At 51.9% G+C, this 23,093-nt stretch overlaps 1 protein-coding gene and 1 long non-coding RNA gene across 2 annotated transcripts in view; both read right to left on the bottom strand.

Annotated features, from left to right (window-relative positions):
• LOC144953276 (sodium-dependent proline transporter-like) overlaps nucleotides 1–20,766 on the bottom strand; it is a 41,146-nt gene extending 20,380 nt beyond the window's left edge. The window contains exons 1-5 of the mRNA XM_078883846.1: nucleotides 20,669–20,766; nucleotides 16,361–16,492; nucleotides 8,928–9,076; nucleotides 4,040–4,089; nucleotides 2,357–2,495 (exon numbers count right to left, since the gene is read on the bottom strand). Of these exons, the coding sequence (XP_078739972.1) occupies nucleotides 2,357–2,495; nucleotides 4,040–4,089; nucleotides 8,928–9,076; nucleotides 16,361–16,466 (444 nt within the window). The 5' untranslated portion in view covers nucleotides 16,467–16,492; nucleotides 20,669–20,766. The remainder of the gene's footprint in view (nucleotides 1–2,356; nucleotides 2,496–4,039; nucleotides 4,090–8,927; nucleotides 9,077–16,360; nucleotides 16,493–20,668) is intronic.
• Nucleotides 20,767–20,854: 88 nt separating this feature from the next.
• Nucleotides 20,855–23,093, bottom strand: part of LOC144953282 (uncharacterized) — a 5,301-nt gene continuing 3,062 nt past the window's right edge. Inside the window, exon 3 of the long non-coding RNA XR_013640783.1 lies at nucleotides 20,855–20,907. This is a non-coding gene — a long non-coding RNA (uncharacterized LOC144953282). The remainder of the gene's footprint in view (nucleotides 20,908–23,093) is intronic.

The raw sequence follows: 23,093 nt of genomic DNA, 5'->3' as shown, positions 1-23,093 counted from the left end.
GAGGAGCGAGTGAATGGTGAGTGAGCGAGTGAATGGTGAGGGAGCGAGTGAATGGCAAGTGAATGAGCGAGTGAGCGAGTGAATGGTGAGTGAGCGAGTGAATGGTGAGGGAGCGAGTGAATGGCAAGGGAATGAGCGAGCGAGCGAGTGAATGGTGAGGAGCGAGTGAATGGTGAGTGAGCGAGTGAATGGTGAGGGAGCGAGTGAATGGCAAGTGAATGAGCGAGTGAGCGAGTGAATGGTGAGGAGCGAGTGAATGGCAAGTGAATGAGCGAGTGAGCGAGCGAGTGAATGGTGAGCGAGCGAGTGAATGGTGAGGAGCGAGTGAATGGCAAGTGAATGAGCGAGTGAGCGAGCGAGTGAATGGTGAGTGAGCGAGTGAATGGTGAGTGAGCGAGTGAATGGTGAGGGAGCGAGTGAATGGCAAGTGAATGAGCGAGTGAGCGAGTGAATGGTGAGGAGCGAGTGAATGGCAAGTGAATGAGCGAGTGAGCGAGCGAGTGAATGGTGAGCGAGCGAGTGAATGGTGAGGAGCGAGTGAATGGCAAGTGAATGAGCGAGTGAGCGAGCGAGTGAATGGTGAGTGAGCGAGTGAATGGCAAGTGAATGAGCGAGTGAGCGAGTGAATGGTGAGGAGCGAGTGAATGGCAAGTGAATGAGCGAGTGAGCGAGCGAGTGAATGGTGAGGAGCGAGTGAATGGCAAGTGAATGAGCGAGTGAGCGAGTGAATGGTGAGGAGCGAGTGAATGGCAAGTGAATGAGCGAGTGAGCGAGCGAGTGAATGGTGAGTGAGCGAGTGAATGGTGAGGGAGCGAGTGAATGGCAAGTGAATGAGCGAGCGAGCGAGTGAATGGTGAGTGAGCGAGTGAATGGTGAGTGAGCGAGTGAATGGTGAGTGAGCGAGTGAATGGTGAGGGAGCGAGTGAATGGCAAGTGAATGAGCGAGTGAGCGAGTGAATGGTGAGGAGCGAGTGAATGGCAAGTGAATGAGCGAGTGAGCGAGCGAGTGAATGGTGAGCGAGCGAGTGAATGGTGAGGAGCGAGTGAATGGCAAGTGAGCGAGCGAGCGAGCGAGTGAATGGTGAGTGAGCGAGTGAATGGTGAGTGAGTGAATGGTGAGCGAGTGAGTGAATGGTGAGTGAGCGAGTGAATGGTGAGCGAGCGAGCGAGTGAATGGTGAGTGAGCGAGTGAATGGTGAGGGAGCGAGCGAGTGAGCGAGCGAGTGAATGGTGAGTGAGCGAGTGAATGGTGAGGAGCGAGTGAATGGCAAGTGAGTGAGCGAGTGAATGGTGAGTGAGCGAGTGAATGGTGAGCGAGCGAGCGAGTGAATGGTGAGTGAGCGAGTGAATGGTGAGTGAGCGAGTGAATGGTGAGGAGCGAGTGAATGGCAAGTGAGCGAGCGAGTGAGCGAGTGAATGGTGAGGGAGCGAGCGAGTGAGCGAGCGAGTGAATGGTGAGTGAGCGAGTGAATGGTGAGGGAGCGAGTGAATGGTGAGGAGCGAGTGAATGGCAAGTGAGTGAGCGAGTGAATGGTGAGTGAGCGAGTGAGTGAATGGTGAGTGAGTGAGCGAGTGAGCGAGTGAATGGTGAGTGAGCGAGTGAATGGTGAGCGAGCGAGTGAATGGTGAGTGAGCGAGTGAATGGTGAGCGAGCGAGCGAGTGAATGGTGAGTGAGTGAGCGAGTGAGCGAGTGAATGGTGAGGGAGCGAGCGAGCGAGTGAGCGAGTGAATGGTGAGTGAGCGAGTGAATGGTGAGCGAGCGAGCGAGTGAATGGTGAGTGAGCGAGTGAATGGTGAGCGAGCGAGCGAGTGAATGGTGAGCGAGCGAGTGAATGGTGAGCGAGTGAATGGTGAGCGAGTGAATGGTGAGCGAGTGAATGGTGAGCGAGTGAATGGTGAGCGAGCGAGCGAGTGAATGGTGAGTGAGCGAGTGAATGGTGAGCGAGCGAGCGAGTGAATGGTGAGTGAGCGAGTGAATGGTGAGCGAGCGAGCGAGCGAATGGTGAGCGAGCGAGTGAATGGTGAGCGAGCGAGCGAGTGAATGGTGAGTGAGCGAGTGAATGGTGAGCGAGCGAGTGAATGGTGAGCGAGCGAGCGAGTGAATGGTGAGCGAGCGAGCGAGTGAATGGTGAGTGAGCGAGTGAATGGTGAGCGAGCGAGCGAGTGAATGGTGAGCGAGCGAGTGAATGGTGAGCGAGCGAGCGAGTGAATGGTGAGTGAGCGAGTGAATGGTGAGCGAGCGAGCGAGTGAATGGTGAGTGAGCGAGTGAATGGTGAGCGAGCGAGCGAGCGAATGGTGAGCGAGCGAGTGAATGGTGAGCGAGCGAGCGAGGTGGACGTGGCGGTGTTGATGACCTTTCCGGAGCTGCGGACGCCACGAAAGAGACAGAGCCAGATGATGACCCAGGCCAGGAGCAGACAGCCGGCAAGCTCACCCCTCACCCTGCCGGGGTCGTGAAGACCTTCGCTTGACCCCACCTGTAACACGCGCTCACTGGGGTAGAGGTCAGAGGTGGTCACTCACTCAGGGGTCATGACCCTGGGTGGACCCCGCCTGTAACACGCGCTCACTGGGTAGAGGTCAGAGGTGGTCACTCACTCAGGGGTCATGACCCTGGGTGGACCCCGCCTGTAACACGCGCTCACTGGGGTAGAGGTCAGAGGTGGTCACTCACTCAGGGGTCATGACCCTGGGTGGACCCCGCTTGTAACACGCGCTCACTGGGTAGAGGTCAGAGGTTGTCACTCACTCAGGGGTCATGACCCTGGGTGGACCCCGCCTGTAACACGCGCTCACTGGGTAGAGGTCAGAGGTGGTCACTCACTCAGGGGTCATGACCCTGGGTGGACCCCGCCTGTAACACGCGCTCACTGGGTAGAGGTCAGAGGTCACTCACTCAGGGGTCATGACCCTGGGTTGACCCCGCCTGTAACACGCGCTCACTGGGGTAGAGGTCAGAGGTCACTCACTCAGGGGTCATAACCCTGGGTTGACCCCGCCTGTAACACGCGCTCACTGGGGTAGAGGTCAGAGGTCACTCACTCAGGGGTCATAACCCTGGGTTGACCCCGCCTGTAACACGCGCTCACTGGGTAGAGGTCAGAGGTCACTCACTCACTCAGGGGTCGTGAAGACCTTCGCTTGACCCCACCTGTAACACTCGCTCACTGGGTAGAGGTCAGAGGTCACTCACTCAGGGGTCATGACCCTGGGTGGACCCCGCCTGTAACACGCGCTCACTGGGTAGAGGTCAAAGGTGGCCACTCACTCAGGGGTCATGACCCTGGGTGGACCCCGCCTGGCTCAGTGGAAGAGTCATGATTCTAGCGTGTGGCTCACCCCACGGCTCCCTGGCTCAGTGGAGGAGTCATGATTCTAGCGTGTGGCTCACCCCACGGCTCTCTGGCTCAGTGGAGGAGTCATGATTCTAGCGTGTGGCTCACCCCACGGCTCCCTGGCTCAGTGGAGAAGTCATGATTCTAGCGTGTGGCTCACCCCACGGCTCTCTGGCTCAGTGGAGGAGTCATGATTCTAGCGTGTGGCTCACCCCACGGCTCCCTGGCTCAGTGGAGAAGTCATGATTCTAGCGTGTGGCTCACCCCACGGCTCCCTGGCTCAGTGGAAGAGTCATGATTCTAGCGTGTGGCTCACCCCACGGCTCCCTGGCTCACTGGAGGGGTCAGCGTGTGGCTCACCCCACGGCTCTCTGGCTCAGTGGAGGTGTCAGCGTGTGGCTCACCCCACGGCTCCCTGGCTCAGTGGAGGAGTCATGATTCTAGCGTGTGGCTCACCCCACGGCTCTCTGGCTCACTGGAGGGGTCAGCGTGTGGCTCACCCCACGGCGCTCTGGCTCACTGGAGGGGTCAGCGTGTGGCTCACCCCACGGCTCTCTGGCTCAGTGGAGGAGTCAGCGTGTGGCTCACCCCACGGCGCTCTGGCTCAGTGGAGGAGTCAGCGTGTGGCTCACCCCACGGCGCTCTGGCTCAGTGGAGGAGCGAGTCACGTGGTGCGAGTGTTTCTGTGCGGGTGGCACTCACTTCCAGAACACCTCGCTCGGTGTGGCGTGGGTCTCGTTCAAGGTCAGGTTCTGTGCGAGGAGTAGAATCATCATCGTCAGCATCAGCAGGGTCGTTATCATCATCAGCAGCGTCATCATCATCAGCAGCGTCGTCGTCGTCATCATCATCATCATCAGCGTCATCATCATCAGCAGAGTCATCATCATCAGCAGCGTCGTCGTCGTCATCATCATCATCAGCAGCGTCATCATCATCAGCAGCGTCATCTTCATCATCAGCAGCGTCATCATCATCAGCAGCGTCATCTTCATCAGCAGCGTCATCATCAGCAGAGTCATCATCATCAGCAGCGTCATCTTCATCATCAGCAGCGTCATCATCATCAGCAGCGTCATCTTCATCAGCAGCGTCATCATCATCAGCAGAGTCATCATCATCAGCAGCGTCATCATCATCAGCAGCGTCATCTTCATCATCAGCAGCGTCATCATCATCAGCAGAGTCATCATCATCAGCAGCGTCATCTTCATCATCAGCAGCGTCATCATCATCAGCAGCGTCATCTTCATCAGCAGCGTCATCATCAGCAGAGTCATCATCATCAGCAGCGTCATCTTCATCATCAGCAGCGTCATCATCATCAGCAGCGTCATCTTCATCAGCAGCGTCATCATCATCAGCAGAGTCATCATCATCAGCAGCGTCATCTTCATCATCAGCAGCGTCATCATCATCAGCAGAGTCATCATCATCAGCAGCGTCATCATCATCAGCAGAGTCATCATCATCAGCAGCGTCATCTTCATCATCAGCAGCGTCATCATCATCAGCAGAGTCATCATCATCAGCAGCGTCATCATCATCAGCAGAGTCATCATCATCAGCAGCGTCATCTTCATCATCAGCAGCGTCATCATCAGCAGCGTCATCATCATCAGCAGCAGCGTCATCATCATCATCAGCAGCGTCGTCATCATCATCATCATCAGCGTCGTCATCATCATCAGCAGCAGCGTCATCATCATCAGCGTCATCATCATCATCATCGGCGTCATTATCAGCAGCAGCGTCGTTATCATCATCATCAGCAGCAGCGTCGTTATCATCATCATCATCAGCGTCGTCATCATCATCATCAGCAGCAGCGTCATCATCATCATCATCAGTGTCGTCATCATCATCATCAGCAGCGTCATCATCATCATCAGCAGCAGCGTCATCATCATCATCAGCAGCAGCGTCGTCATCATCATCAGTGTCGTCATCATCATCATCAGCAGCGTCATCATCATCATCAGCAGCAGCGTCATCATCATCATCAGTGTCGTCATCATCATCATCAGCAGCGTCATCATCATCATCAGCAGCAGCGTCATCATCATCATCAGCAGCAGCGTCGTCATCATCATCATCAGCAGCGTCATCATCATCAGCAGCAGCGTCATCATCATCATCAGCGTCGTCATCATCATCATCAGCAGCGTCGTCATCATCATCATCATCAGCAGCGTCATCATCATCATCATCAGCAGCGTCGTCATCATCATCATCAGCAGCGTCATCATAATCATCAGCAGCAGCGTCATCATAATCATCAGCAGCAGCGTCATCATCATCATCATCAGCGTCGTCATCATCATCATCAGCAGCAGCGTCGTCATCATCATCATCGGCGTCATTATCATCATCATCAGCAGCGTCGTCATCATCATCATCAGCAGCGTCATCATAATCATCAGCAGCAGCGTCATCATAATCATCAGCAGCAGCGTCATCATCATCATCATCAGCGTCGTCATCATCATCATCAGCAGCAGCGTCGTCATCATCATCATCGGCGTCATTATCATCATCATTAGCACCATCATCAGTATAATCATCAGCAGAATCATCATCAGCGGCGTCATCATAATCATCATCAGCAGCAGCACCATCACCCCCCTACTGGCAGCAGACTGACGCACAGAGACAGCTCCCACTGGGGGTGCCCCTTGGCTACGGAAACACAGCAGCAGCAGCGACCATCACCCTCCACAACTCGGGGAGAGTAGGAGATGATGATGATGATGGAGTGGGTCTGTGTGGGGTCTGTGTGTGTGTCTGTGTGTGTGTGTCTGTGTGTGTGTCTGTGTGTGTGTCTGTGTGTGTGTCTGTGTGTGTGTCTGTGTGGGGTCTGTGTGAGGTCTGTGTGTGTGTCTGTGTGTGTGTCTGTGTGTGTGTGTGTCTGTGTGTGTGTGTGTCTGTGTGGGGTCTGTGTGTGTGTCTGTGTGTGTGTGTCTGTGTGTGTGTCTGTGTGTGTGTCTGTGTGTGTGTCTGTGTGTGTGTCTGTGTGTGTGTCTGTGTGTGTGTGTGTCTGTGTGTGTGTCTGTGTGTGTGTCTGTCTGTGTGTGTCTGTGTGTGGGGAGTGGTGGGTGTAGTGGTTAGCGCTACGCTGCGCTATGAACCCGGCGACACGAGTTCGATTCCCGCTCACGGCCAACACCAGTGACGATTATCTGAACCGGTCCCGGGCCTCCCCTAGGTCGACTCAGCCTCAAATGAGTACCTGGTGCGGTGTGTAAACATCGCCACTGGGGAGACAAAGGCGGTCGGGCGTGGTGCTGGCCACCCACCCCCCTCGTGTGCCGTTCCGGCCTTCATAGGTGCTCGCTAACAGCACTTGCCCCTACAGTCTGTTAAAGGCTATACGGGGGTTCTTTGTTTCTCTGTGTGTGTGTGGAGGAGGCTCGTGAAGGACGCTACTGGGCAGTTGGAGGCAGTCGCCCTCCAGCAACAACGGAGGGCGGAGGAGCGACGCTCACAACAACGAGCGGAGCGCCGGGTGGCTAAAGCACAGCAAGTTGGCACAGTAGGGGGCACAGGTGGTGCATCAGCCAGTCATCTCGGTCATCTCGGTCAGTCGACCCGTGGCACCTGCTGGGTCTGCCCCGTGACCTCCTGCCAGCGGGCGTTCGACACTTCACGTGGCAGCCTCAAGGTGCACTTGGCCTGGCACAAGCGTCGTGGTGACGTCACCGCCACTTAGTGGCGAATGGCGGTTGTTGTTGTTGTTGTGTGTGTGTGTGTCTGTGTGTGAGTCTGTGTGTGAGTGTGAGTCTGTGTGTGAGTGTGAGTCTGTGTGTGTGTGTCTGTGTGTGTGTCTGTGTGTGTGTGCCTGTGTGTGTGTGCCTGTGAGTCTGTGTATGTGTGTGTGTATGACTGTGTGTGTGTGTGACTCTGTGTGTGTGTGTATGTGTGACTGTGTGTGTGTGTCTGTGTGACTGTGTGTGTGTGACTCTGTGTGTGTGTGACTCTGTGTGTGTGTGTATGTGTGACTGTGTGTATGTGACTCTGTGTGTGTGTGTGTGTGTGACTGTGTGTGTGTGACTCTGTGTGTGTGTGTGACTCTGTGTGTGTGTGACTCTGTGTGTGTGTGACTCTGTGTGTGTGTGTGACTGTGTGTGTGTGTCTTTGTGTGTGTGTGACTCTGTGTGTGTGTGACTCTGTGTGTGTGTGTATGTGTGACTGTGTGTGTGTGACTGTGTGTGTGTGTGACTGTGTGTGTGTCTGTGTGTGTGTGACTCTGTGTGTGTGTGACTCTGTGTGTGTGACTGTGTGTGTGTGTGTCTGTGTGACTGTGTGTGTGTGTGTATGTGTGTGACTGTGTATGTGTGTGTGTCTGTGTGACTGTGTGTGTGTGACTGTGTGTGTGTGTGTGTCTGTGTGACTGTGTGTGTGACTGTGTGTGTGTGTCTATGTGTGTGTGTGTCTGTGTGACTGTGTGTGTGTCTGTGTGACTGTGTGTGTGACTGTGTGTGTGTGTCTATGTGTGTGTGTGTCTGTGTTCCTGTGTGTGTGTCTGTGTCTGTGTGTGTCTATGTGTGTGTGTGTGTCTGTGTGACTGTGTGTGTGTGACTGTGTGTGTGTGTGTATGTGTGTGTGTATGTATGTGTGTGTCTGTGTCTGTGTGTGTCTATGTGTGTGTGTGTCTGTGTGACTGTGTGTGTGTGTCTATGTGTGTGTGTGTCTGTGTCTCTATGTGTGTGTCTGTGTCTGTGTGTGTCTATGTGTGTGTGTGTCTGTGTGACTGTGTGTGTGTGTCTATGTGTGTGTGTGTGTCTGTGTCTCTATGTGTGTGTGTGTGTCTGTGTGACTGTGTGTGTGACTGTGTGTGTGTATGTATGTGTGTGTCTGTGTGTGTCTATGTGTGTGTGTGTATGTGTGACTGTGTGTGTGTGACTGTGTGTGTGTGACTGTGTGTGTGTGTCTGTGTGACTGTGTGTGTGTGACTGTGTGTGTGTGTCTATGTGTGACTGTGTGTGTGACTGTGTGTGTGTGTCTATGTGTGACTGTGTGTGTGTGTGTGTATGTGTGTGTGTGTGTCTGTGTGTCTGTGTCTGTGTGTGACTGTGTGTGTGTGTGTGTATGTGTGTCTGTGTCTGTGTGACTGTGTGTGTGTGTGTGCATGTGTGTGTGTGTGTGTGACTGTGTGTGTGTGACTGTGTGTGTGTGTGTGTATGACTGTGTATGTGTGACTGTGTGTGTGTGTGTGTGTATGTGTGACTGTGTGTGTGTGTCTATGTGTGTGTGTGTCTGTGTCTCTATGTGTGTGTCTGTGTCTGTGTGTGTCTATGTGTGTGTGTGTGCGTGTGTGTGTGTGTGTATGTGTGTCTCTGTGTGTGTGTGTCTGTGTGACTGTGTGTGTGTGTGTGTGACTGTGTGTGTGTGACTGTGTGTGTGTGTGTATGTGTGTCTATGTGTGTGTGTGTCTGTGTGACTGTGTGTGTGTCTGTGTGACTGTGTGTGTGTGACTGTGTGTGTGTGACTGTGTGTGTGTGTGACTCTGTGTGTGTGTGACTGTGTGTGTGTGTGTGTGACTGTGTGTGTGTGACTGTGTGTGTGTGTGCGTGTGTGTGTGTGCATGTACCGTGCACAGGTGCTGGTTGTGGGGAGCTTCGCAGGACCAAGGCAGGGGGCTCTGGAAGGAGCTGAAGAGGTAGAAGAGAGTCCAGGCGATGATGACCACGTAGTAGAGACTAACTAGCACGGAGAGAATCAGCATCGCGTAGCCTATACCTACACACACACAGACACACACACACACAGATACACACACACACACAGACACACACACAGTAGTAGAGACTAACTAGCACGGAGAGAATCAGCATCGCGTAGCCTATACCTACACACACACAGATACACACACACACAGACACACACACACACACAGACACACACACACACACAGATACACACACACACACACACAGATACACACACACACAGATACACACACACACAGTAGTAGAGACTAACTAGCACGGAGAGAATCAGCATCGCGTAGCCTATACCTACACACACACAGACACACACACACAGACACACACACACACACAGACACACACACACACAGATACACACACACACACACACAGATACACACACACACACACAGATACACACACACAGATACACACACACACACAGACACACACACACAGACACACACACACACACAGACACACACACACACAGTAGTAGAGACTAACTAGCACGGAGAGAATCAGCATCGCGTAGCCTATACCTACACACACACAGATACACACACACAGATACACACACACACAGATACACACACACACAGAGATACACACACACAGACACACACACACACAGAGATACACACACACAGACACACACACACAGACACACACACACACAGATACACACACACACACAGATACACAACAACAACAACCGCCATTCGCCACTAAGTGGCGGTGACGTCACCACGACGCTTGTGCCAGGCCATGTGCACCTTGAGGCCACGTGAAGTGTCGAACGCCCGCTGGCAGGAGGTCACGGGGCAGACCCAGGTGCCACGGGTCGACTGACCGAGATGACCGAGATGACTGGCTGATGCACCACCTGTGCCCCCTACTGTGCCAACTTGCTGTGCTTTAGCCACCCGGCGCTCCGCTCGTTGTTGTGAGCGTCGCTCCTCCGCCCTCCGTTGTTGTTGGAGGGCGACTGCCTCCAACTGCCCAGTAGCGTCCTTCACGAGCCTCCTCCACTGAGGCCGATCTTGACACCGCTGGTACCAGTCATCGGCAAGTCCACTCAGCTCCACGTCCTCCTGTACCACATCACTCCATCTCTTCTCTAGCCCGTGCCGCGCCCGTTTAGCCCCCTCGATCCGGCCGAACAAAAGCTGTTTAGGCATGCGGTGGCTGGGCATGCGGGCTACATGACCCAGCCAACGCAGCCTTGCCTGCCGGAGGAGCTCACTGATGGGACTTTGCCCAGATCTTTCAAGGACTTGTGAGCTCCTCACACAATCCAGCCTGGTCAAACCCAGGATGGATCGTAGGCAGGCCAGCCTAAATGTTTCCAACCGGCGAAGATGCTCCACTAGGGGGGTCCACGTTTCGCAAGCGTAGAGAAGGGAGGGAATGACCGTGGCCGAGAAGACCTGAAGCTTCGTGCGGAGCGACAGACCAGGTAGCTTCCACACAGCGTTACGCAACCGATGAAAAGATATTGCCGCTCGACTGATTCGGAGTGAGACCTCTGCTGATAAACTGGAGCTGGTCATGAGCACACTGCCCAGGTATGGGAAACTCTCTACTCTCTCCACAACTGCCCCATCACCGATTGGGAGTTGTGGGGGCGGAGTGCCCGATGGTACAAAATACCCAGGCAGGTGCTTAGTTTTGGTGGGGCTGATGGTAAGGCCCCACCTCTTAGTGGCACACTCCAGCCTCAGCAGCAGCGTCTCCAACTCCTCTTCTGAATGAGCAGCTATTACCAAATCATCGGCATACATAACGTGGTTGACCAATAGGGAGCCATCCCTTGATCGCACCCGGGCGTCGATCAGCCTCCCATTATATCTGTACCAAATGGTAATTCCCCCGGTACAGCTATTGAAGGCTTCACGAACTACGCAGTCGAAATAGATGTTAAATAATGTGGGAGCCAGAGGACATCCCTGTCGCACCCCAAGGTGTACAGGGAAAGGCTCCGACTCCCGGCCACGTAGTTTTACCCGGGCCCGCTCACCATCATGAAGGTCCTTAATGATCGTGAGCAGAGGGTCAGGGACTCCGAAAGCACGAAGAACAACCCAGAGCCCAGTCCTACTGATGGTATCATAGGCCTTGACCAGGTCAATAAAGCAGAGATGTAGGTCTTTTTGGAATTCCCTACACCTCTGCTGTAGCAGACGGACAGAAAATATGGCATCTGTGCAGGACCGCCCTTTCCTGAAACCACATTGGGGCTCCGCAAGCCTCTCCTCAGCATGCCTAGCAAGGCGATGTTGAATAATCCTTGCCAGGACCTTACCCGGCACACTGAGGAGTGAGATGCCCCTGTAGTTGTTACAGTCTGTGCGGTCCCCCTTCTTAAAGAGGGGGACCACCAGGGCATCCTTCCAGTCCTGCGGAACCCGTCCAGTGGTCCAGACTGTTGTTATGATGTCATATAGGGCAGTCTGTGCACAAACGCCACCCTCCCTCAGCATTTCGCCTGGGAGATCATCTCTGCCCGGTGCCTTCCCTGGTCTCAGACTCCGGATCGCCCTCAGTACTTCCTCAACAGCCGGTACCTCAGCCAGCCACTCACAGGGGGTGACCTCTTCCAATATTTGAGGCACCGCAGCCTCAGCAGGGTTATCCCCACTTTGTGCCATGATGTTTTCCTGGCTGAGAGATTTTCCCTCCCCCAGGACCTCACAGAAATGCTCAGCAAATCTGCAAACAGATACACACACACACAGATACACACACACACAGAGATACACACACACAGACACACACACACACAGAGATACACACACACAGACACACACACACAGACACACACACACACAGATACACACACACACACAGATATACACACACAGATACACACACACACAGATACACACACACACAGAGATACACACACACAGACACACACACACAGACACACACACACACAGATACACACACACACACAGTGTATATCAGTGTAGTGTATAGTGTAGTGTAGAGTGTAGTGTATAGTGTAGTGTATAGTGTAGTGTATAGTGTAGTGTATAGTGTAGTGTAGAGTGTAGTGTATAGTGTAGTGTATAGTGTAGTGTATAGCAGTGTGTAGTGTATAGTAGTGTATAGTGTAGTGTATAGTATAGTGTATAGTAGTGAATAGTAGTGTATAGTGTAGTGTATAGTAGTGTAGTATATAGTAGTGTATAGTAGTGTATAGTGTAGTGTATAGTAGTGTATAGTAGTGTATAGTGTAGTGTATAGTAGTGTAGTATATAGTAGTGTAGAGTGTAGTGTATAGTGTAGTGTATAGTGTAGTGTATAGTGTAGTGTATAGTAGTGTATAGTAGTGTATAGTAGTGTATAGTGTAGTGTATAGTGTAGTGTATAGTGTAGTGTATAGTGTAGTGTATAGTGTAGTGTAGTGTATAGTGTAGTGTGTAGTGTAGTGTATAGTAGTGTATAGTAGTGTATAGTGTAGTGTATAGTGTAGTGTATAGTAGTGTATAGTGTAGTGTAGTGTATAGTGTAGTGTGTAGTGTAGTGTATAGTGTAGTGTATAGTGTAGTGTAGTGTGTAGTGTAGTATATAGTAGTGTATAGTGTAGTGTATAGTGTAGTGTATAGTAGTGTATAGTGTAGTGTATAGTGTAGTGTATAGTGCAGTATATAGTGTAGTGTATAGTGTAGTGTAGTGTATAGTGTAGTGTGTAGTGTAGTGTATAGTAGTGTATAGTCGTGTATAGTAGTGTAGTGTATAGTGTAGTGTATAGTAGTGTAGTGTATAGTGTAGTGTATAGTGTAGTGTATAGTGTAGTGTATAGTGTAGTGTATAGTGTAGTGTATAGTAGTGTATAGTCGTGTATAGTAGTGTAGTGTATAGTGTAGTGTATAGTGTAGTATATAGTGTAGTGTATAGTAGTGTAGTGTATAGTAGTGTAGTGTATAGTGTAGTGTATAGTAGTGTAGTGTATAGTAGTGTAGTGTATAGTAGTGTAGTGTATAGTGTAGTGTATAATAGTGTAGTGTATAGCAGTGTGTAGTGTATAGTAGTGTATAGTGTAGTGTATAGTATAGTGTAGTGTATAGTGTAGTGTATAGTGTAGTGTAGTGTATAGTGTATAGTATAGTGTAGTGTATAGTGTAGTGTATAGTGTAGTGTATAGTGTAGTGTATAGTGTAGTGTAGTGTATAGTGTAGTGTAGTGTATAGTGTAGTGTATAGTAGTGTAGTGTATAGTGTAGTGTATAGTGTAGTGTAGTGTATAGTGTATAGTGTAGTGTATAGTGTAGTGTATAGTGTAGTGTATAGTGTAGTGTATAGTGTAGTGTATAGTGTAGTGTATAGTAGTGTATAGTGTAGTGTATAGTGTAGTGTATAGTGTAGTGTATAGTGTAGTGTATAGTGTAGTGTATAGTGTAGTGTATAGTGTAGTGTATAGTGTAGTGTATAGTGTAGTGTATAGTAGTGTATAGTGTAGTGTATAGTGTAGTGTATAGTGTAGTGTATAGTGTAGTGTATAGTGTAGTGTATAGTGTAGTGTATAGTGTAGTGTATAGTAGTGTATAGTGTAGTGTATAGTGTAGTGTATAGTGTAGTGTATAGTGTAGTGTATAGTGTAGTGTATAGTGTAGTGTATAGTGTAGTGTATAGTGTAGTGTATAGTGTAGTGTATAGTGTAGTGTATAGTGTAGTGTATAGTAGTGTATAGTGTAGTGTATAGTGTAGTGTATAGTGTAGTGTATAGTGTAGTGTATAGTGTAGTGTATAGTGTAGTGTATAGTAGTGTATAGTGTAGTGTATAGTGTAGTGTATAGTGTAGTGTATAGTGTAGTGTATAGTAGTGTAGTGTATAGTGTAGTGTATAGTAGTGTATAGTAGTGTATAGTAGTGTAGTGTATAGTGTAGTGTATAGTGTAGTGTATAGTGTAGTGTATAGTGTAGTGTATAGTGTAGTGTATAGTGTAGTGTATAGTAGTGTATAGTGTAGTGTATAGTGTAGTGTATAGTGTAGTGTATAGTGTATAGTGTAGTGTATAGTGTAGTGTATAGTGTAGTGTATAGTGTAGTGTATAGTGTAGTGTATAGTAGTGTAGTGTATAGTGTAGTGTATAGTAGTGTATAGTAGTGTATAGTAGTGTAGTGTATAGTGTAGTGTATAGTGTAGTGTATAGTGTAGTGTATAGTGTAGTGTATAGTGTAGTGTATAGTGTAGTGTATAGTAGTGTATAGTGTAGTGTATAGTGTAGTGTATAGTGTAGTGTATAGTGTAGTGTATAGTAGTGTAGTGTATAGTGTAGTGTATAGTAGTGTATAGTAGTGTATAGTAGTGTAGTGTATAGTGTAGTGTATAGTGTAGTGTATAGTGTAGTGTATAGTGTAGTGTATAGTGTAGTGTATAGTGTAGTGTATAGTAGTGTATAGTGTAGTGTATAGTGTAGTGTATAGTGTAGTGTATAGTGTAGTGTATAGTGTAGTGTATAGTGTAGTGTATAGTGTAGTGTATAGTGTAGTGTATAGTGTAGTGTATAGTGTAGTGTATAGTGTAGTGTATAGTGTAGTGTATAGTGTAGTGTATGGTGTAGTGTATAGTGTAGTGTATAGTGTAGTGTATAGTATAGTGTATAGTGTAGTGTATAGTGTATAGTGTAGTGTGTAGTGTGTAGTGTAGTGTATAGTGTAGTGTGTAGTGTAGTGTATAGTGTAGTGTATGGTGTAGTGTATAGTGTAGTGTATAGTGTAGTGTATAGTATAGTGTATAGTGTAGTGTATAGTGTAGTGTATAGTGTAGTGTATAGTAGTGTAGTGTATAGTAGTGTAGTGTATAGTGTAGTGTATATAGTGTAGTGTATAATAGTGTAGTGTATAGCAGTGTGTAGTGTATAGTGTAGTGTATAGTATAGTGTAGTGTATAGTATAGTGTAGTGTATAGTGTAGTGTATAGTGTAGTGTATAGTATAGTGTATAGTGTAGTGTATAGTGTAGTGTATAGTGTAGTGTATAGTGTAGTGTATAGTATAGTGTATAGTGTAGTGTATAGTGTAGTGTATAGTATAGTGTATAGTGTAGTGTATAGTGTAGTGTATAGTGTAGTGTATAGTGTAGTGTATAGTGTAGTGTATAGTGTAGTGTATAGTGTAGTGTATAGTGTAGTGTATAGTGTAGTGTATAGTGTAGTGTATAGTGTAGTGTATAGTGTAGTGTATAGTGTAGTGTATAGTGTAGTGTATAGTGTAGTGTATAGTGTAGTGTATAGTGTAGTGTATAGTGTAGTGTATAGTGTAGTGTATAGTAGTGTATAGTGTAGTGTATAGTGTAGTGTATAGTGTAGTGTATAGTAGTGTAGTGTATAGTAGTGTAGTGTATAGTAGTGTAGTGTATAGTGTAGTGTATAGTAGTGTAGTGTGTAGTGTAGTGTATAGTGTAGTGTATAGTGTAGTGTATAGTAGTGTATAGTGTAGTGTATAGTGTATATATAGTAGTGTATAGTGTAGTGTATAGTGTAGTGTATAGTGTAGTGTATAGTGTAGTGTATAGTGTAGTGTATAGTGTAGTGTATAGTGTAGTGTATAGTGTAGTGTATAGTGTAGTGTATAGTGTAGTGTATAGTGTAGTGTATAGTGTAGTGTATAGTGTAGTGTATAGTGTAGTGTATAGTGTAGTGTATAGTGTAGTGTATAGTGTAGTGTATAGTGTAGTGTGTATAGTGTAGTGTATAGTGTAGTGTATAGTAGTGTATAGTTGTATAGTAGGTAGTGTATAGTGTAGTGTATAGTGTAGTGTATAGTAGTAGTGTATAGTGTAGTGTAGTAGTGTGTAGTAGTGTAGTAGTGTAGTGTATAGTGTATAGTGTAGTGTATAGTAGTGTATAGTAGTGTATAGTGTAGTGTATAGTAGTGTATAGTGTAGTGTATTAGTGTAGTGTATAGTAGTGTATAGTGTAGTGTATAGTAGTGTATAGTAGTGTATAGTGTAGTGTATAGTAGTGTATAGTCGTGTATAGTAGTGTAGTGTAGTGTAGTGTAGTGTATAGTAGTGTATAGTCGTGTATAGTAGTGTAGTGTGTAGTGTATAGTAGTGTATAGTAGTGTAGTGTATAGTGTAGTGTATAGTGTAGTGTATAGTGTAGTATATATATCAGATGACCCCCCGCTAACCGCACAGCACTTGCCCGCCAGCCTGCTGGGAGGCTACCTGGGGGTGGTGGTGGTGGTGGTGGTGGTGGTGGTGGTGGTGATGGTGGTAGTGGGGGTGGTGGTGGTGGTGGTGGTGGTGGTGGTGGTGGTGGTGGTGGTGGTGGTGGTGGTGGTGGTGGTGGTGGCGGTCACCTGTCAGGATGGGGCAGCATCTCCACACGTTCAAGGGGCCCGATGCGCTGAACTGACCCAGACTGAGCTCCATGAGGAAGACGGGGAGGCCGCAGAGAGCCAACATCAGCAGGTAGGGGATTAGGAAGGCACCTACACACAGACACACAGACACACACAGACAGACACACACAGATACACACATAGACACAGACACACACACATAGACACACAGAGAGAGAGAGAGAGAGACACAGACACACACAGACACACACACACAGACACACACAGACACACACACACAGACACACAAACACACAGAGAGAGAGACACACAGACACACACACACACACAGAGAGAGACAGAGAGAGACACACACACAGACACACACAGACACACACACAGACACACACACAGACACACACACACGGACACACACACACACACAGACACACACAGACACACACACACAGACAGACACAGAGAGAGAGACACACACAGACACTCACTCACCCACCCACCCACCCACCCACACCACTCACTCACTCACCCCACCCACCCACCCACTCACTCACCCCACCCACCCACTCACTCACCCCACCCACCCACCCACTCACCCACCCACCCACCCACTCACTCATCTCACCCACTCACCCACTCACCCACCCACCCACCCATTCACCCACCCACTCACCCACCCACCCACTCACTCACTCACCTCACCCACTCACTCACTCACCTCACCCACTCACTCACCTCACCAACTCACCCACTCACCCACTCACCCACCCACCCACCCACCCACTCACCCACCCACCCACCCACTCACTCACCTCACCCACTCACCACTCACCCACCCACTCACCCACCCACCCACTCCACTCTCACCTCACCCACTCACCCACCCACTCACCCACCCACCCACCCACTCACCCACCCACCCACCCACTCACTCACCTCACCCACTCACCCACTCACCCACCACCCACTCACCCACCCACCCACTCACTCACCTCACCCACTCACCCACCCACTCACCCACCCACCCACCACCACTCACTCACCCACTCACCCACTCACCCACCCCACCCACTCACCCACCCACCCACCCACCCACTCACCTCACCCACTCACCCACCCACTCACTCACCTCACCCACTCACCCACCCACCCACTCACCCACCCACTCACTCACCCACTCACTCACCCACCCACTCACCCACCCACCCACCACTCACTCACCACTCACCCACTCACTCACCCCACTCACTCACCCACTCACCCACTCACCCACCCACTCACCCACTCACCCACCCACCCACTCACTCACCAACCCACCCACCCACCCACTCACCCACCAACCCACTCACCTCACCCACTCACCTCACCCACTCACCCACCCACTCACTCACCTCACCCACTCACCCACCCACTCACTCACCTCACCCACTCACCCACCCACCCACCCACCCACTCACTCACCCACCCACTCACCCACTCACCCACTCACTCACCCACTCACCCACTCACCCACCCACTCACCCACTCACCCACCCACCCACTCACTCACCAACCCACCCACCCACCCACTCACCCACCCACCCACCCACTCACCCACCCACACACCCACTCACCCACCCACCCACACACCCACCCACACACCCACCCACCCACCCACTCACCCACCCACCCACTCACCCACCCACTCACTCACTCACCCACCCACTCACCCACCCACCCACTCACCCACCCACCCACCCACCCACTCACCCACCCACTAACCTACCCACCTACTCACCCACCCACCCACTCACCCACCCACCCACTCACCCACCCACCCACTCACCCACCCACTCACCCACTCACTCACCCACCCACTCACCCACTCACCCACTCACCCACCCACTCACTCACCCACCCACTCACCCACCCATCCACCCATCCACTCACCCACCCACCCATCCACCCACCCACTCACCCACCCACCCACCCACTTACCTACCTCACTCACCCACTCACCCACTCACCCACCCACTCACCCACTCACTCACCCACCCACCCACCCACCCCCCCACTCACCCACCCACTCACCCACTCACCCACCCACCCACGCACCCACGCACCCACCCACGCACCCACTCACCCACCCACCCACCCACTCACTCACCCAATCACCCACCCACTCACCCACCCACTCACTCACCCAATCACCCACCCACTCACTCACTCACCCAATCACCCACCCACTCACCCACTCACCCACTCACCCACCCACCCGCTCACCCACCCACCCGCTCACCCACCCACCCACCCACCCGCTCACCCGCCCACCCACCCACCCGCTCACCCACCCACCCACCCACCCGCTCACCCGCCCACCCACCCGCTCACCCGCCCACCCATCCGCCCACCCACCCACCCGCCCACCCACCCACCCACTCACTCACCCGCCAACCCACTCACCCACCCACCCACTCACCCACCCACCCACCCACTCACCCACCCACCCACTCACCCACTAACCCACCCACTCACCCACTCACCCACTCACTCACCCACCCACCCACTCACCCACCCACCCACCCACTCACCCACTCACCCCCTCACCCACCCACTCACCCGCCCACCCACCCACTCACCCGCCCACTCACCCACCCACCCATCCACTCACCCACCCACCCATCCACTCACCCACCCACCCATCCACTCACCCACCCACCCATCCACTCACCCACCCACCCATCCACCCACCCACCCACCCATCCACCCACCCACCCACTCACCCACCCACCCACCCACTTACCCACCTCACTCACCCACTCACCCACCCACTCACCCACTCACTCACCCACTCACCCACCCACTCACTCACTCACCCACCCACTCACTCACCCACCCACCCACCCACTCACTCACCCACCCACCCACCCACCCACTCACCCACCCACTCACCCATCCACCCACTCACCCACCCGCCCACTCACCCACCCACTCACCCACCCACTCACCCACCCACCCACTCACCCACCCACCCACCCACTCACCCACCCACCCACCCACCCACTCACCCACCCACTCAGCCACCCACCCACTCACCCACTCACCCACCCACTCACCCACCCACCCACTCACTCACCCACCCACCCACCCACCCACCCACTCACCCACCCACCCACCCACCCACTCACTCACTCACTCACCCACCCACTCACTCACCCACCCACCTACTCACTCACTCACTCACCCACCCACCCACCCACTCACTCACTCACTCACCCACCCACCCACTCACCCACCCACTCACCCACCCACCCACTCACTCACCCACCCACCCACTCACCCACCCACTCACCCACCCACCCACTCACCCACCCACCCACCCACTCACCCACCCGCCCACTCACCCACCCGCCCACTCACCCACCCGCCCACTCACCCACCCACTCACCCACCCACCCACTCACCCACCCACCCACCCACCCACCCACCTACCCACTCACCCACCCACTCACCCACCCACTCACCCACCCACCCACTCACCCACCCACCCACCCACCCACCCAACCACCCACCCACCCACCCACTCACCCACCCACCCACCCACCCACTCACTCACCCACCCACCCACCCACTCACTCACTCACTCACCCACCCACTCACCCACCCACCCACCCACTCACCCACCCACCCACCCACCCACCCACTCACTCACCCACCCACCCACCCACTCACTCACTCACTCACTCACCCACCCACTCACTCACTCACCCACCCACTCACCCACCCACCCACCCACTCACCCACCCACTCACCTCCACCGTTGCGGTAACACAGGTAAGGAAACCTCCACACGTTCCCGAGACCCACCCACTCACCTACCCACTCACCCACCCACTCACCCACCCACCCACTCACCCACCCACTCACCCACCCACCCACCCACTCACCCACCCACCCACCCACTCACCTCCACCGTTGCGGTAACACAGGTAAGGGAACCTCCACACGTTCCCGAGACCCACCCACCCACCTACCCACTCACCCACCCACTCACCCACCCACCCACTCACCCACCCACCCACCCACTCACCCACCCACCCACCCACCCACCCACTCACCCACCCACCCACTCACCCACCCACCCACTCACCTCCACCGTTGCGGTAACACAGGTAAGGGAACCTCCACACGTTCCTGAGACCCACTCACTCACTCACACACCCACTCACCCACACACCCACCCACTCACTCACACACCCACTCACCCACTCACCCACCCGCCCACTCACCCACCCACCCACTCACCCACCCACCCACCCACCCACTCACCTCCACCGTTGCGGTAACACAGGTAAGGGAACCTCCACACGTTCCCGAGGCCCACGCAATATCCGAGCAGCGAGAGAAGGAACTCCACCCGCCCCCCCCACTGTTCTCGGGGGCTCCCCGGGGGCTCCCCCCTCCCCCTCTCCCCCCCTCCCCCCCTCCCCTATCCCCTCGATGCCCTCGAAGGACCCCGCGGGAAAGGGGGTCTGGTATGGTTCCACCAGGCCAGCCTCCCAGGATCCCTGTGGCAGCAGCAGCAGCAGCACACACAGTACACACACATAGCACACACACACACAGCACACACACAGCACACATACATAGTTAGCACATAGCATGAACACACACACAGCACACAGCACACACACACAGCACACATACATAGTTAGCACATAGCATGAACACACACACACGCACAGCACACACACACAGCACACATACATAGTTAGCACATAGCACACACACACACACACAGCACACACACACACAGCACACACACACACAGCATGAACACACACACACACAGCACACACACACAGCACACATACATAGTTAGCACATAGCACACACACACGCACAGCACACACACACACAGCACACACACACACAGCATGAACACACACACGCACAGCACACACACAGCACACACACATAGTTAGCACATAGCATGAACACACACAGCACACACACACACAGCACACACACACAGCACACATACATAGTTAGCACATAGCATGAACACACACAGCACACACACGCACAGCACACACACAGCACACATACATAGTTAGCACATAGCATGAACACACACACACACAGCACACACACACAGCACACATACATAGTTAGCACATAGCATGAACACACACACGCACAGCACACACACACAGCACACATACATAGTTAGCACATAGCATGAACACACACACACACACAGCACACACACACAGCACACACACAGCACACATACACACAGCACACACACACAGCACACACACAGCACACACACAGCACACACACACACAGCACACACACACAGCACACATACATAGCACGCACATAGCATGAACACACACGTCACACACACACAGACACACACAGCATGAACACACACACACACAGCACACACGCACAGCACACACACATAGCACACATACATAGTTAGCACATAGCACACACACAGCACACACACACAGCACACACACATAGCACGCACATAGCATGAACACACACGTCACACACACACAGACACACACAGCATGAACACACACACACACAGCACACACGCACAGCACACACACATAGCACACATACATAGTTAGCACATAGCACACACACAGCACACACACACACAGCACACACACACACATAGCACGCACATAGCATGAACACACACGTCACACACACACAGACACACACAGCATGAACACACACACACACAGCACACACGCACAGCACACACACATAGCACACATACATAGTTAGCACATAGCACACACACAGCACACACACACACAGCACACACACACACATAGCACGCACATAGCATGAACACACACGTCACACACACACAGACACACACAGCATGAACACACACACACACAGCACACACGCACAGCACACACACACAGCACACATACATAGTTAGCACATAGCACACACACAGCACACACAGCACACACACACAGCACACATACATAGTTAGCACATAGCACACACACACACAGCACACACACACACAGCACACACACACACAGCACACACACACAGCACACATACATAGTTAGCACATAGCACACACACACACAGCACACACACACACAGCACACACAGCACACACAGCACACACACACACATAGCACGCACATAGCATGAACACACACGTCACACACACACAGACACACACAGCATGAACACACACACACACACAGCACACACGCACAGCACACACACATAGCACACATACATAGTTAGCACATAGCACACACACAGCACACACACAGCACACACACACACAGCACACACACACACAGCATGAACACACATAAATAGCACGCACATAGCATGAACACACACATCACACACACACAGACACACACAGCATGAACACACACACACACAGCACACACGCACAGCACACACACATAGCACACATACATAGTTAGCACACAGCACACACACACACAGCACACACACACACAACACACACACACAGCATGAACACACATAAATAGCACGCACATAGCATGAACACACACATCACACACACACAGACACACACAGCATGAACACACACACACACAGCACACACACATAGCACACATACATAGTTAGCACACAGCACACACACACACAGCACACACACACACAGCACACACACACACAGCATGAACACACATACATAGCACGCACATAGCATGAACACACA

This window comes from Lampetra fluviatilis, chromosome 73 (genome assembly GCF_964198595.1).
Source record: "Lampetra fluviatilis chromosome 73, kcLamFluv1.1, whole genome shotgun sequence".
NCBI classification, from domain to species: Eukaryota; Metazoa; Chordata; class Hyperoartia; order Petromyzontiformes; family Petromyzontidae; genus Lampetra; species Lampetra fluviatilis.
Note: the sequence above shows the minus strand (reverse complement) of the source record. Positions and strands in the feature narration are given on the sequence as shown.